At 32.8% G+C, this 17,370-nt stretch overlaps 1 protein-coding gene across 2 annotated transcripts in view; it reads right to left on the bottom strand.

The window, feature by feature from the left end:
- The window catches only part of LOC106136358 (lachesin), a 33,143-nt gene extending 15,999 nt beyond the window's left edge, over positions 1 to 17,144 (bottom strand). For both annotated transcript variants that reach the window (XM_013336887.2, XM_060946381.1), the window contains exon 1: positions 16,949 to 17,144. In XM_013336887.2, the coding sequence (XP_013192341.2) occupies positions 16,949 to 17,030 (82 nt within the window). In that variant the 5' untranslated portion in view covers positions 17,031 to 17,144. The remainder of the gene's footprint in view (positions 1 to 16,948) is intronic.
- Between the last annotated feature and the right edge of the window lie 226 nt (positions 17,145 to 17,370).

Raw genomic sequence — 17,370 nt, 5'->3', positions numbered from 1 at the left:
TAGCATAGTGGAATGGGATCGCATAAAATGTGTCTTAGTCGAATGTCGTCGTATACAGTTACTAAGGAACATATACACCAAATCCATAAAAGATCCTTTTTTTGACATAGCCCTAATTGTACACATTGTATCCTCTCCTTGAATCTCCTTGTTAAAAATTACATTCTACATTGTTTTTGAGCTGTGTAAATCAAAGATCCACAGTCCACTAAAGAAAGCATATTAATAGTCCACCGCCGTAAAGAGATTTTCGATAGCCTGTTTTAGTTTGGTGAGGAAAAGTTTCGTGGTATAATATTTTGACTCCTGTGTGCAAAAAAAAAAAACAAAACCAGATTGGATCACGTACTACTAGTTGAGACTATATAAGTCAGGCAGCAGTCGCTTTGCGTTATTATCTTGTCTTCTCTCTTCTAGATCAAGGTCATAGGTAACCTCAGGTTCACCTACAAAGATATAATAGTGGTGCAAAGCTGCAGATGAACGTAAACGTAATTAATTTGTTCAAATGGCATCAGAATGACCCGTTACTATCTAAATGTTGGTGTGTAGCCGCCAATAGGATAGGGTGGTGATAACAAACAGCTGGCTAACTGTTTGCCGGGTAATTACCAACTGAAGAAATATTTACATTGAATTTAAACGTTAATTCGATTCCGGCTTAGTTGCAGATTATCCATAACAAATTTGCTTGTTCATTAGTAGCTGTAAAAGCAAACGTAGAAATAATTCCTGTTAACAAGCCCATTGATTTCTCATTATATACAATTGTTATATCTACATGGCGAGCTGATCAATTTACTTCTATAAAAGACAATTACAAAATTACCATCTACAAATAGCTAGTAAGTCACAGGTAAAGACTTATTGTAAAAAATTTGCTCAACTTTTTCATAACTATTTATTAAGTAATAGTTTACAGATACCTATAGTCTTTTTATTAACCTAAGCTTATGCGAAGCGGACTCAGAATTTTGAAGTATTTGGCTAAAAAAAGAATGAAAATTGTGAAACGTGACCACTAAATACACAGACATTTATTTTATCCTTTTAATATATTTTAGCATGCTAATATTTGAGCCAATCCCATGTGAAAAACTAGTTTAAAATCAACATTGATGCGCTTTCATGCCGTTCCTATATGCTCTCACAAAGAATAGAAGCGGATGTAAATTTCATTTTGGATTCGAATGCGTTACTGGCGGACAGGTGTTAGGGCTTACGTCGATCAAACAAAGCGTGGATTGAAAATACAAAAAAGCTCACATCAAAAAATAATATATTTTTATATAATTATAGTAATTTTTGATCAGGTAGATAAACCTGCATGAAGCGATTTATGAATGTGGATGAACCTAGGGTGTAGTCACTGCCTACCCCTGCGGGAAAGAGGCGTGATTTTATGTATCTATGTTTGAACCTAGGGAAATATGTAGGAATCGTGGGCTAGGGAAAAAGAGTATGCAGGGATCGTGGCAAATGGAAAGTTGTAGTCTCTGCCTACTCCTCCGGGAAAGAGGCGGGATGATATTTATGATGCATGTATTTGTATATGTAGACGCGTAGGTATACGTAAATAGGTAAGCGGAGTTTCAGAGCACAGTTGTGTCGTGTGCAATTGACAACATGCAATGATGAACTTCATTATCGTATGCTCTTGACAGAACAGTCTTACGCGTTTTGTTTGAAGACATGAAATACCTAACAACTGTTTCTCTCCCCTCATCTCGAACAGATGCTTGCCAAACGAAAAATTAAAGAGAGACGTATAGTGGTAATTTATTTTCCGAGAATAGTAACCAAAATCCGATTTGCTTAGATACGTTCCGAGCTAACGGGATCACTTTTATTAGTAGGGTTTTATTTTCTTTTCTAATGTTTGCCTACGAATGTTATCTCAGTGGGGGTGGATGTTCGCACGTACGGCGTCTGAGCATTCATTGTGCCTAAAGCAAATTTGCTTGCGGGTCGCAATATCCAAGTGAACGGGCCTTGGGGAGCCATCTTGTTTTATTTGCGCGCCAGACCCGATAATGAACGTTTTTTCTCTGTATCTATTCTCAACAGTCAATATAGGTGTAATAAAGACTAACATTTAAGTAGTGGGTCTCTATATTTCTACTCCTTACTTGGCACTGAAATTTTATTGTCACATTACCTAATGAAATGCTGCACATGGGTAATGAGTAAAGTTGAACCTTAATGTAAGACAATAGGGTTTGCAATTCACATTGAAGATAAAAATACAGATTAGGCAAAATAAACAATAGATAACGGTATTGATCGCCTATAAAATGTTGTCCAATTTTTATGGCTATACCATTTCACAGGGTAATTTCGATGGCACAATGTACCTATACCTAGATATTTATTCCGTTTCAATAAAGAAATGAATCTAAAATGGCATCAGCTACTTGCAGTAACACGTTAGCGAAAACGGTGTTCCTTTAGTCAAAAAATACATCAATACATATAACAAAAAAAAGTAAAAACATAAAATTCTGTACATTGAATATACTATAAAATATTTGCAAAAAACTAAATAAGGTGTTGAAGAAACAGTAGTAAAGTATGAATTAGAAAATACCCTGATCGTGAGGACACAATTACTTCGTGGAACAAAAATTTTGCAAAACTAATAACTACTTTTTTTTGCATGCTGTACCGCCGTGTGTGAGTAAAGGCGGCAATAGTATGCAAGTAAGAGGCCATGTTTTGGCCGCCATTTTAGAATATTTTATTGTAACGGGTTACTACCTTAATAATCAGGTGATTCGCTCTTACTAAAGCACACATGATTGTCTTAAATATAAATTCAAAGCCAAAAATAAACTCAATGTTTTACTGTACAGGTCATAAAATAGGCAAGTAATTTCTTTATAAAGATTTTATATTTTCTCTTTGTCAAAAAAAAAAAAAAAGGTTTAGTGTCTAACATTCAAATGTCCACATGCAAAAGTATCTAGTTTAAAACAATCTGAAAATACATAATAATGAGTGAATCTTACACGAATACACCATTTTCTTAGAGGCTACAAAGATGATCTTTATCGTTTTATGGGTTCAAGAAGCGGGTAAAACTCTCCCGAGAATTTATGTCGGGATGTTCCCACCCCCCGGGTCTCTAAAAGAAAGTTTTAAATGTTTTATGCTTTCTGCTACATGCTACGGACGTAATTTTTACGGGAAATTTTTGTAACGTGTCATAATTTTGTTATCGCATATTAAACCCTTACCTCGATATTTTATGAATATCGCATTTATTAAAAAGATATTGATGACAGCAAAAGCAGCACCTTTATTTTTACAAGTATAAATTTATCTTGTAATATGTGTATGTAAATTTCATTATGTCTATCCGATTGGAATCTTGCAAAAAAATTTGATATATTCGTAGGTATTTCGTCAACTATACTATTCGTTTTATTTATGAATGTATCATTTATATACACTTATTTAATTCATTTATATTTACTCATTTGAATTGCTTAAAAAATATAAAAACTTCAATATTACATTTTTACAATACATTTAATATTAAATACATAAAGAAAATAATTTAGTCATCTAGCGGAGTGGGACTCAAGTTACCGGTAGTGAAGCCTGCAGAGGAAGAAACCTTTTTACAATGCGTGCCGAGTCAAAAAGTACTTATTCCTGCATCATGCTGTCCCTTGATTCAGCCATCTAGCGAGAGCCTCTTTAGATGTTGGTTGCGACTCTTCGCTATTAGACCATTCATTTATATTATTATTAAATTTAAATTCCGGAAATCCTGTAAACTTTCCGCACTCAGTTTTCCATTTTATCTATGAAGATAGAGAAAACTGCAACCCACTTTTTTTGCATTATTCAATAACTTCACAATTCAGGATTCGTGAAGCCAGCCATTATTATAAAAGATAAAAACTTATGCGGTCGGTTTGTAATAAATTGGTTTGAAAGTAGGTGCTGAATTTGCAAGATTTTCTGACTTTGCGCAATGGGAAAGTGGCTGCAGATTTGTGAAACCTGATACAGATTGAGTAAGCCTCGAAGTAAGTTCGAGACTTGTTTCACGAGAAACTAATCCAAATATGTATATTTATATATAAATATGAAGGTACTTTCTATGAGGCCATTACATAGTTGGATCATTTTGCTTGTACAAAAATAACCGACATTATTAGCTTTAGTATTTACTCATAACGTTTTATGAGGCGAGATTGTTTTAATAGCTAAGGAAAATTGGACCTTTTCATCAATAATTCATGTAGTAATTTCATTTAGGTCTCTCTAAGGCAGAATCAATATTATTAACTCACATAATTACTACGGAAAAAATTCTTAAACATGTTTTATCTATTCTTATTTAATTTATTTTTTATTCCAGCCATATCTATCCTTTCTAATAGGCATAAGAAAATGAAGCATTTTGCATTAAATTGTAACTTTGCATGCATCCACCCCTAAACTTATCGGATTCACGTTTATAATCTTTGTTTGATGTCTGTTTTAAACTCTATTACGTACCAAAACAATATGGTTTGGTGCAAGGTGTCAAATTATATTAACTTAAAAAATAAATATTTTTTTATACTCTTATGCCTAATATTTTCCAGGCAATTGTTCTGTGCGATTAGGGTTCAAATAGGGATCTAGAAGTTATAAATTTTGGTATTTAAAATCTTTGTCGTCGCCTGTCCTCTATGACCCTAGTAACTGGAAAACTTACCCAATCATGTGTAAAACATTGACATTGATCGAACCTTATTTCATACATAATATATTTTATTTCATCAATACGAAGATTTGAATATCGATAATACAGTTGTTGAAAATTCATCTTCTTCTCGATGACTTTTTTTATCGATATGCAACAAAATAGTTATATCATGCTGTTACCAACAAAAATATCGATACATTTTATAGTAGCGGAACATCACTATCTAATGCAAGACTAAGTGCAATGTTTCATTTTCCCCTTGACACTGCAAAATGATATTGACGGGTGATATTTTCAAGCCAGTCTCCGACTACAAGACATCGCTTTCAGGCAATAACTTGAGCTGAGTAAGGTATACTTTTTGTATAGTAACGTGATCTTGAATAGATTCAACAGGAACTAACTTATACTTAATATATATTTATTTAAGAACTATTTTTTTGTAAATTAGCCGTTGTATAGGAGATCGATAAGACAATTATAAATAAAGACTATGACGATATTCATGTGAAATCTTGCTTTGCATCTATGTTGCAAAATATAATCATTATTAACTTTTAATAGTTGCTAAAATTATTTCAAGGAACTTGAGTGTACTAAATTTATTAAAAGTATAAAACAAAAATTGTTTTAAAAAAAATATGAAGATAATAAATCTATGTGAAATGGGATAATTTATTAAACCCTTAGTTCGCAAGTCAGACTTAGTCTTCTCTATAGAAATGTGTACTCGGTGGCAAACGACTAGGTATAAATATTTGCGTATCGCATCGGCTCGCTCGCCCCGAACCAAACGCTTGGCGTCACGCGACCCTAGCCCAAAAATAAAGTAAATGCAGAAAGAAAATAATATTTTTATTATAATGAATCTATTTTTATTTATTTTCTACTTTGAGGTAAATTATAACGTAGAGTGTGCAGTTTGAAAGAACCGATACACATAGAATACGAGAAAATATATATTAAGCAGAAATTGACACCATGACACATGAACCACAAGATTTGAAGTTGTTTTATAAAACAAATATTGCATCTATTTCTTTTTTATTATAGACTAGTTGGCGCCCGCAACTCTGTTTGCGTGTTATTGGAAATACGAAGAATAAGGTTATTTTTACTCAAATTTCGGTACATATTACAGAGCCTTTTACGACATCCATGGGAAAGAGAAGGAGTGATCCTATTCTTTTTTCTATTGTTGCCGGGAACCACTGGGCACGAAAAGCTTTGTTTTATTAAGCAAAAATTCATCTGTGTGACGCACACTGAAGATGACTTTAAATGACTCTATTATGATAGTGTTCAACCACTATGAATTGTTACACTACACGTCGCATAACGTAAAAGTGAGTGCAGAAAAAAACGTTTAAACAATGTTTTTTTCTGCACTTACTTTTATTTTATTTGGCTCAATGTAAGAAGTTTATTCCACTTTAAATACCCTCAGTATAGGATCGATGGCTTTTCTGCAAATTAACCAAACCCCACGGATACGGGGTATAATTTTGAACAGCTATTTTCTATTTCAGACTTCGTATGTTTCAGATTGTTACGTTGGCATAGTTTGCATGTGAAATGAAGACGGAGAAACGAACTCAGTGCAGGTATTTCTTATTTTCATTTTTGTGAGAATTTTATGGATTTGTATTAACATTTGCATCCGGATTCTGTACCGTTCTAGTCCTGTTCTGGATATATGAAAATATCTCTATATATATTTAAATATTATATTTATTTACATTCACTAAGCTATTCGGATAAGGCACAATGCATGGTGTTATCTTTCATTATAATTTTGAAATAACAATACACAATATGTATAAATAAAATGGAATGTGATTAATTGCAACCTTCAATTCATTTTGATGTATTTCATATTGTTTATATATGTCTTGTCACCTGAAAAAAATGGTTTTTTTAATTTATATTTTTTTCTATAGGTATGCAGTAAGTCATAATTTGTAACATAACATTTTAAACTGTTACATGAATATTCAGCTACAACATACATATTGTGTTTACCGAGATTTTAAATCAGTATACTATTCAAATAAATTTATATAAAGAAAAAAAAGCTGGTTGCATTTACTATTTATATAATGCACCGTGAATGTTCAAAAGTTTACCCAACAACAGGAATTTTGGTAGTTTTATAAAGATATGAATATCTTGGTGCAGTGGGCTGCCTAAAAATAATCATAGTGCTGTAGTTACCGAACAAAGAGAAACAGTAACACTTGCCTGGCTCCGGCGAATACAAACTTTGCTGAAGAAAGCTGTACTAAACTTCAGTGTTGTTGGGAATCCAATTACGTCGTAAACTGAAGCATTCATTTACGTTAGCCTGTAAAGGTCTTGTTACATTACCTCGTGCTAGCTTAAAATTAGGGTAAGAATACATTGAAGAATGAAATATATTTCTTAAAAAAAACACGCAATTTCAGCTTCTGCTTCAGCCTTCCAATTTCAATTATGTTATGGGATAGTAAATCAAATCTAGATAACTAGGGACCATTAAGCGAAGCAAAAATGTTCAATTCGGAACAAACAGTAATATTTCATCACAGACTTCCTTTCGTTCTTCCTCGGTTACTACCGAGGAGAGGGACTGAGACAAGTTGGATTTCCAGGCTCTATACATACATATGGCGGGGTAGATAAAGCCGATAGTCTTGAAAAGACTGATGATGCTCTATTCCTTCTCATAATATACTATTTGCCCCTCAACCTCAGTTGGACTATTGACCACTTATACTAATATCTTGGCTCCAAGGCTCAGCGTGTAATAAAGACAATATGTAAGTGATACTACAAGATATAAAAGTTTTTTACAGCCGGCTGTCTGCCTGACTACTTTTGATGCACTATATATATTTGTTTTTAGTGATTTCGTCATTTACTTAATACACACAAAAATTAACGAGATTCTTTTCTGACGGGAATCACTGGGTGCTATTAAAATTAAACTGTACTACCCTTATTTGATAAGGTATTTTTATTTTATCCATTATTCCATCTCAAATATTGTGATTATCAACATTTTTTTCTATTTCTACCAGAGCTATAGGATAACATTCTACCAACCCGCCGAGCGTAGTTTAAAAAAAAGAATCATTTACAAAAATTAATCATTTATTTTTAATAGCTGCTTGATAGTTAATTTTGCATGTTATAAATTTCGCAAACAGCATGATGTTAACTATTTTGCTCGCATTTAAAAATATCAAATTAAACGAATCACGCGGTGAAACAAGAATGAAAACCGCATCAATTTACCATTAAAATGCTATCAGTATAATAACGAAAGCCGGCAGAAAGTTTGCGAGATAAGAAGTGACGGGAAGATTATTTTAAATATTGGGTAAGTAACAAATTTTCGAGCGATCGTCGTGATTCGACAAGTTTGGTGAAGTTGGGCGCAAGTTTGTGGAAGTTCCCCGCCGTGTTTCTGTACCTTATCGGAGTAACAAGCCGAGATAAATGAAGTTAAGTTGCTCTTAATTTAATGGGTGGTCGGAAGTTTCGGCTACGTGACCGGATAGGCCTTTCTCGCCCAATTATTGTATATTAATAAGACGTTACGCTCTCAGATCTAAGTTATTTGTGTATGAAAAGTTGCGGAGAGAAGACCCTTGATACATACCGCAGAAGGATTGGCTTTTAATATCGATCTTATAAAGGTACTTAGTATAAGTGTGTGCGTATAAGTTTACTTGGATATAACGGCGCACTCACACACGATAGTAATTTTTAATAAATCGTTGTTGTTAAATCTTAGTTAAATCCATATATTTTACTCTTGATAAGGATTGATTAAACTCTAATTTTTCATTAGTTCAATAGCAACACGAAAAAGTTTTGTCCCAAAATAGAAGGCACAAATAAATAAAGTCTTAGGTCACATATCAAGAGAAAAAGTATATAGGTGTAAGTAAAATGTAACGTATATTTAACAACCCAAGCATAATAAAATCATGTACTTGTAATGAATGTGACTTACGTCACACAATTATTCGATATACAGACTTAATAACGATAGCTAAGACCACACAAATTGCATTCCTTTTTTGTGTCATATGACCATAAGGATTTTAAATATACAATCAAAATCTTAAATGCGAGCAAACAAATGTATTTGCAAAATTTTAATCGGTACATCGTTTTGATTGGTCGAAATCCATATTTTTACGAATTAAAACGTGTAAATAAGTGTAATCAACGCTATCGAATTTACGCTGAATTTTATAACTCAATTTTGGACATCGTGGCTTGGGAACATCCGATGCAGCAAAATGCTGTAAATATTAATTAAATTACTTGTAATTACAGTTTATGCACTTAAAATTCGACACATTTGGTGATTAAAGTAATAACATTGGCGAGTAATAAACACGGATTAAGAAATGACTTTTTTTTTTGTTATTAACTTATTGCAGAAACAATATTAGAATTACTAACATAAACACTAACATAGTGTATTCAATAACACAAGAAATCTGACCATTACTGTTTGATATTTTAATTTAACTTGTGTACTCATGTATTATTTTTTTAATTTATTGATTCATTTGATGAATAAGCACGAAACGACGTGTTATTTTTTTCCTATTAGAATTAGAAACATTAGTACCAACCACCATAAATTTCACATATCAATTCAAAGGAAGCGAGACGACATGTTTTTTTAATGTGTTTTTGAACTTATATTAAAGAAAATGAAAAACGTTAGAGTGAGAAAAAAACAAATAAGTGGAGTACTAAAAAGTAAAAAAAAACTAACCTCAACTTGCTCTTTTTAATTTCATTCATTAAACAAGAATAAACATCTATAATCCCACATAGTTTTATGATTTACTAAACTTAACTGCTCGGTCTAACACATAATGACGTCAAATCAATACTATTGTTAGAAATGACCCGACTTCCTCCATTAACATTGCTAAAGTTTGGCACGCACAAAACAAAGATGCGTTTGTGGCTCCCGCTACGTTAATAGGTGTTCCATTACATGTTTTGTGGCAATTAGCAACGTGTTCTCTTTTAAATTGACGTCGGGTTTTCCGCGTTCGAGTTAATTGAGCTTCGGGATTAAAGACGTAGAATAAAGCTTAGTTTTTTGTTTATAAGAGCCTGCGTTGCTAAAAATGTGACGTTAAATTGAACAAATAAGGCCTTACCACCTACGCATTGGTGGATTATAATGCGTCCGACCCATTGTTATTTTTAATATTCTATGAATGATTACAGTGAAATAATAACTTTCGACAGTACCTTTCACTACGGTATTATATTAGTCTAAATTCTATGCAATCCTCCACAGATGAATAAACGAAGAAGAAAGGAAACGGATACCTTCAAGGAATGCATGAACGGGATAGAAGAGTGCCTGGTTAGATGGCAAGGGCAAATAAATTGTGAGAAATTCACATACTGAGCTGTGAAATGGTAAGTAAACAAAAGTAACAAACCCATTAAAAATAGTTGGATTGCTAGAAGCATCAAAGTAGTATCATCTCGGTGAAATATGTTACTGGTTATTTTCGATTTTTTCGAGATTTCATTATGGTTCGAAGTCCTGAGATTTAAATCTAGCTTTTGGTAGATAAGATTGTGTAAGTGTTAGAACGTAACTTCCAGTAAAGTTAAAAATTATTGAAAAGTTGTTTCGTAACTATGGTTTTACTTTTTCAGTTTTATTGATAACTGAGTATTTTTTTTAATAATGCTCTCTTCTTGCTTTATACCATCTTCGTGGTTAACTTCATTTCCACTTCAACTTTGCACAACATTGTCTGTTTTCCCAAGGGAAGTTCAAACAAAATTACAGGTGTCTTGAGCGTATTGTTTGAGGTACTATGAATTATTATTAACTATCATTATAAATTCTAAAGCTAGTTTGTATAGTTGTATTAACTTAGATGCCGTGACGTGTGGTTCTCGGCACCAATAGAAAAAGAAAACAACCACTCTTCTCTTTCTTATGGATGTCGTAAAAGGCAATAAAGGGATAGGCTTATATACTTAGAATTCCTCATTTAGATGGGCTGGCAACCTGTCACTGTTTAAATCTCAATTCTATAATTAAGCCTAACATCTGAACGTGGCCTGACAGTCTTTCAAGACTGTTTATGTTACGTACTGCATGAATGTAATATACCTTATTAAAAATATAGCCACCACTTTGTTTATAAAATACATACATACATACATATAATCACGTCTATATCCCTTGCGGGGTAGACAGAGCCAACAGTCTTGAAAAGACTTATAAGCCACGTTCAGCTGTTTGGCTTTATGATGGAATTGAGATTCAAATAGTAACAGGTTGCTAGCCCATCAAATAAAAGAAGAATCCCAAGTTTATAGGCCTATCCCTTAGTTGCCTTTTACGACATCCATGGGAACGAGATGGAGTAGTCCTATTCTTTTTTTATTGGTGCCAGGAACCACACGGCATTTTATAAAATATGATTTTTAAAATTACTCGCAAGTAAGGTCAACCGTTCCACATTTATAAAGTTCTCCTTTTGTTTTCATTACCATTCTAATTTCACGGGTTGGTTGTGAATTTTTTGTTCCAGAATGTTGGCTTTTTTATACAGCTTCTTGCCGTTGTAGAATGGAATTATAAAATGATAAAAGTGTAAGCAGTTACATTTTTCGGTAGGTAGGTACTACTATATAATTATAATTTTACGGAAGAGATGGTCGGTTGTGGCGATGAAGCAGTAAAAAATGTGTGATGCATATTACCTATGCATACCTAGCGTGATAATGAGTGAGTAATAAAACTTTTTTTAAAGTTACGAATATTTGATAACTAAGCGGCTCTGCTTTGGTAAAGAAAAGTAACGCATTCAGGCAATGTGTAACCATGATCCGATTGTGGAGGTCATGGATTGCGAGAGTTGCTGCGTGTGAAGACTGACTTACCCAATCCGGGATCATATCCAAAAGCGCAGGGCAAGAGGCTTCTCTTCAGTTAGGTAAGTATGTAATCGGGACTAACAATAGCAAGAACAAAATCAATTTCATGCTAAGAAATGAAAACAAATTTGACAGACCTTTAACTTTGTAGCCAAACTTTAGAATACAATTGATGGAAATTATGTGTATATATGTATATATATTTATGAAAATTCCATTTAACAGTTTCTGCCTACATTAAGAAATAACTCAGCAAGTCGGAAGAATTGTAGACAAGTTATTGAAGTGTTATTTCTGTCCAGTCGTTATTTTTATAGAGACGTATTTAATGGATGACTTGTTTATTATCTCCCTTTGCCTTTGTCGTCAGGGAAGTATATTTGCAAGAACTCGAAAGATTGATTGACTTTTGATAACCCTTGTGCTTTATTTATGTTGAATTAATTCATCGCGTGTCCTATCAGAGTAAATAAAATTAACTGCGTATTTTGTGAAGAAAAGCTATCGTGTGCGGTGTGAGAATTTTATACCTACAAAAGGCACTCACAAATATTATGGGAGTATCATTGAAAGAGCTGGATGGCTTTGAGAGATACTGACAAGCTGCTAACCTAAATATCGAGTCAATCAACCGTAAATGGTTAAAAAAAGAAAAATCAAAAACAAATTAGTCAGTAAAATAAAAATCTTATCTCGAGCTTTGGATTTTGTTTAATTCGTATAAATAACTTGTTTTAACATTGTACCAAAAATAATTGGCCTTTAAGACAAATACTTCGTAATGTCGAGCGACAATTATCGAAAATCTTTTTTTAGCGTACGCCTACGTCATCTCATCCTTACTCTTTGTTAAACAAATTTCAACGAAATCCGTTCAGTGGTTTCGACTGTGTGTTGATAAAAGATCGTCACTTTTGCCCTTAATAGGTACTGCTCACCCTGCTGCCCACAGATCCGCCCGCGTTATGTACATCAATTTCAGTTTTTCCCATTTCCGTGAAAATATTTAAATAAAGACGCCTATGTTTGAATTTGGATAATTAACTGTATTTATAAAAATTCATCAAAATCAGTGTAAGAGAAGTAAACATCAAAATTAAATTTCTTTTACAGTACCTTTATCTTGGTTGGATGTAATAAGGAAAACCAACAACAAAATTGTTTTCTTAGAATAACCCAGTTACTTTTATAAGGTAATTCAACCATACCCTATTACTTCGTTTCAGTATGAAGGCAGAGTAAGACATATTTTATTACAACCCAATTATAATAAAACAAAGGCCGAAGAATATAGTTATCTCGTTGTCATCAATATGGGACTGAAAAGTAAGCTTACTTTATTATGTAGGATGGCACCTAATATCTCTACGTTAAGTTAATGCGAAGATCACAAAAGCACTGTTTAGAGATTACGTAAATCACCCGGTATATACATAGGTAAGTTGACCTTACAATTTGACACTTTCGGGATGCGCAAGTAGAAAATTTCTACTTGAAAAATCTTCCGCGCAGCGTTCATAAAATAGAATTTTTGTTTAACTTACGTACCGGGCACAGTACATGCGTGCTTCGTAATGAGATTACATATTATCAATAGATTGTCATCTTAGGTTAAGTTAATTTTACATAAGTTCAAGATATTTACATGGGTATCTGGTAAATATAGTATAAACAGGATTTGAAAAGAAAAATATTACCAGTAATAAAGAATTACTAATTATACATTACTACAATTAGTAATTTTAGTATTACAAAACCAATAAGTATACAAAAATTTTTTTGGACAGTAACAGAAAAATAGGTTTTTTTAAATATTACTAACATGCTCTCCTTAGTACCAGTATCCTATAAAAGAAATGAGTAATAGAAAAATGAGAGTAAAATACAAGTCAAATTGTTGACATAATAATGTTTTGACTTTTTAAATTCACCTCCAAAAAAGCTCCTCAAGCCGTGAAAACTAAAGATAAAATTAGAAATCCTGAAGGAATAAGAATAGTTTGCCGGAATTTCTCTGGTAATGCGGCTTTACCAGCGAAATTCCGGCAAAACAATTGTGTGGTTAGCTAACAGAGTTATCTGGTACGCACTGCAATTGTATATTACATTTCATTTACTAACTTACTGTTCCTGATTACAAATACTGTTTTTATAGTTAATTTCTTTTGGCACTGAAATAACTGTAAACAATTTTGATAAGTCTTTTAATCAAAAATTCATTTCGAATATAAAATATGGTTAACAGTGAAGTAATTCATAATGACATCTGTTTTTTCGTTTTGTTTATCTTCTTATGATTCTTAATTAATTTGTAATTATATTTTTGCATTAAGAAAACGTATCACGATTGTTTGTTTACCAGAATTTTAGCGTCAAAATAAATGAACTATATATAGGTATTGATGGAAATTCCACAAAAATTCTGACATATAAAAAAAACTGAAGTGTACCTACCAGTAGAAAAAATAATAACATTGTTTATTACTTAATTAACATTCGATAACGAGACTTGGATATCTTGAAACGGATTCCATTCGATCTGACAATTTGACATTATAAGCTCCATACTGGTTAAGCATACTTAATTTAATAACAATTCAATATTAAAAGAAAAATGTTTTACTTAAACTCAAACGTTTTAGTATTGCAATATGACAATACGTTTAAACGTGTCTATTCCGATATTTCTACGACGTTGGACATAAGGTAAGATGCATGGGCCATTCACTAAGCCGGCTTAGACCAAACCCGCTTACAACAATAACTGCAGCGCAACTGTGGCCGAATACAAAACATTTTATTCTGTTCAAATACTTTTATGTCCTTCCTCCTTTTACATTTCATTTCATTCTCCTTATGTATTTTTCAGAGTTGTGTTTGCAATTCTTTGAACAAAGGAAATGTCTTAAAGATTTTCACAAGTTTCCAATAACAATTCATATTTCTATAACACTTTAGGGTAAAACTTGTCAAAGGAATTTGTTGAAATTTGTTCACTTTTACCATCATGTGATTTGTCAACGAAAAAGAAATACACAAACAAAAAAATATTTTGATTAATTTTTTGATATCCACAAAAAAAACAACATGTCGTGGAAAATGTAGTGACAAATCTTAAAATCCTCTTATAACAATGAAAATTACATAGAGGTTGCAATATGGGTGAAATTTGTTCCTGAATAATGAATATTTAATTTCATGTTTGTAATTTGTATAAGTATAATCATTCTCAGCATATCAACGATAACATGAGACTAAAACTTTGTTTCAGAGTGACTATAAAAGCCATATACACTTACACGGTAAACTAAAACAGACCAAAATCTGGTCTTCGTCACACATCTCAACCTTTGTTGGGTATGTTCTGTGCCTACGGGCATTGGAGGGTTGGATTTTACGAAGGAACCGAGGCCTCCAGAGGTTTATCGTATGCATGAAGTGACGCAGGCCTAATCTGATGACTGTAAGCCGGTTTAACGAAAACAGCCTTCTGGGAAACTGGGTATTTAGTAAGAAAATATGCTGCATAATATCCTTGTATTTTGGGTTATTAAAAAGAGATTAAGATCCTATTTTATTCATATTTGTTAACTTAATTCTTTTTAAAGAATTCTTAATTTCTTAAAGAATTAAAATAATGAAGCAATAAACCTTACTTAAATACCTGAAACTAAATAAGAGGGAAGAATTTGAACAACTAATTATATAATAAGGCACAAATCAGATGTAAATTAGCAAAAATGGCCGACTATATAAATAAAAATTCGAATACGGAATCATTAATCCCCGACAAAGTTTTATCAATTGTCAAGACAATCGTCTAGATTTTCGACGCGAATAAAACAGTTAGACGTAATTCGATATTCCGGCGCGGGTCACGACAACTCGTAAAGATAATTTTATCGCAACTTGGTTTATTAGATAAAATTATTCCGAATGTTCTTTATTTTTCTAGTCGTTTTTCTTAAGCTATATAAATAACGCTTTGTGCTAGTTTGTAGCTAAATAGAAACACGCAAAGGTATATTTGTTTAGCAAACTTGAAACAAACAAACCGATGATGCAAATATAAGGCGAAATATCCATGCCATTGACTGGAAGCCATGTTTCAAACTGGCCAGTTTCTCCTTTTAACAGAGTAACGATAATCTTTTCAATACCACCAAATTTGCTACTTCTGGTTTGATGCCCTTCAGGAATGTTGTAACCAAACTGTGTGGTCGTACTAATCGAATCAATTTGGTAATAAAAATGACATACATACATACATATGGTCACGTCTATATCCCTTGCGGGGCAGACAGTGCCAACAGTCTTGAATAGACTGAATGGCGACGTTCAGCTATTCGGCTTAATGATAGAATTGAGATTCAAATAGTGACAGGTAGCCTAGCCTATCGCTTAAAAAATAATCCCAAGTTTGTAAGCCTATCCCTTAGTCGCCTTTTACGATATCAATGGGAAAGAGATGAAGTGGTCTTATCCTTTTTTGTATTGGTGCCGAAAACCACACGGCACATATAAAAATGATGATATTAAATTTATAATAATTTATTATTCTTACATTACATTTTCTATGTAAGAACTAATCGTCATTATTTTCGCTGTTTGGAGAAGAAACTCCTAAGAATTGCGTCCTCTCTAGAGACGTCCTTATGATCCGCTTATAAAACGATCCTAAAGTGGTTAAGCCAGGTTTTTATTCTTCATGAATAGTTCGGAAAATAAACTTTTATGGTAATCCCATAGTTCATAGTAATGGTTAATATTACAAGTGTAACGTTAAAGAGATGGTTGATTAGTGGTTGTAAAATACGTCATTATCATGGCACTAGTGTAGGTTTCTTTTGCCCCTTCTTGATCACTGGGGATTTAGGTGTAGTAGTAGCTTTCATAATAAGTAAGTTTTGACATGGATAAGGCATTGTGTATAGTATTGGGATAAGAAACACTGATTATAATATCTAATGTATTGTAATTCATATCAATATTTTTATTAACATTTTTATATTATGTTTTATACTGCTACATTTAAATTTGTTTTTAAGTTAAAATGAATATTATTCGCACACGGTAATAAAATAAAACCACTTTTACGAGCAAAACAATGCAATATAACCAGTGTTATTGCTTTTCTTTCGAAACAGATATTTTATGATAGGATCATCCCTGCTTTGTATTATTAGTTCAAAGGGTTAATATATTATTTCTGAAATCTTTACAACTACATCTCATTACAATAATGAAATTAAATCGTAAATAAATATTTTTTTTTACAGAAAATGTTGTTTAATAATCAATTTAATACTTCCTTACCGACAGTATCCTTAAAACAAATCACTACATGGAAGACAAGTCCGAAGTGTACATAGAACAAAAGTTTTCTTAACAACATCATCGAGTCACATCGCAACGCGCCCGCAAACTTCACTGTTCGCGCGTCATCGTACGCAAGTTTCGTAGCGCTCGTAGCAAGCACTTCGTAGCTTGTTGCGCGTGCCCTCTACGCCAGTTACGTAGCGCGACTGTGGTTCTCTCGTTGAATACTTATCCCACTGATTCGCATCGCTATACTGCACATGCGCTTAATTCCGCTTGCGTTTCGCTCATTATTGGTTATACTATGGTTCAAGCGATTCATTAGTAAATAAAATTACAAAGTCGAGTACTACGCAGCTTTGAAATGAATTTCCTTTTGAAACGATGTTTTTTCATGCTCTCAATCAATCGCCACGAAT

The sequence above is a fragment of the Amyelois transitella genome, chromosome 10 (assembly GCF_032362555.1).
Source record: "Amyelois transitella isolate CPQ chromosome 10, ilAmyTran1.1, whole genome shotgun sequence".
Lineage (NCBI taxonomy): Eukaryota > Metazoa > Arthropoda > Insecta > Lepidoptera > Pyralidae > Amyelois > Amyelois transitella.
The sequence above is the reverse complement of the archived record's forward strand: the minus strand, read 5'-3'. Positions and strand labels throughout refer to the sequence as shown.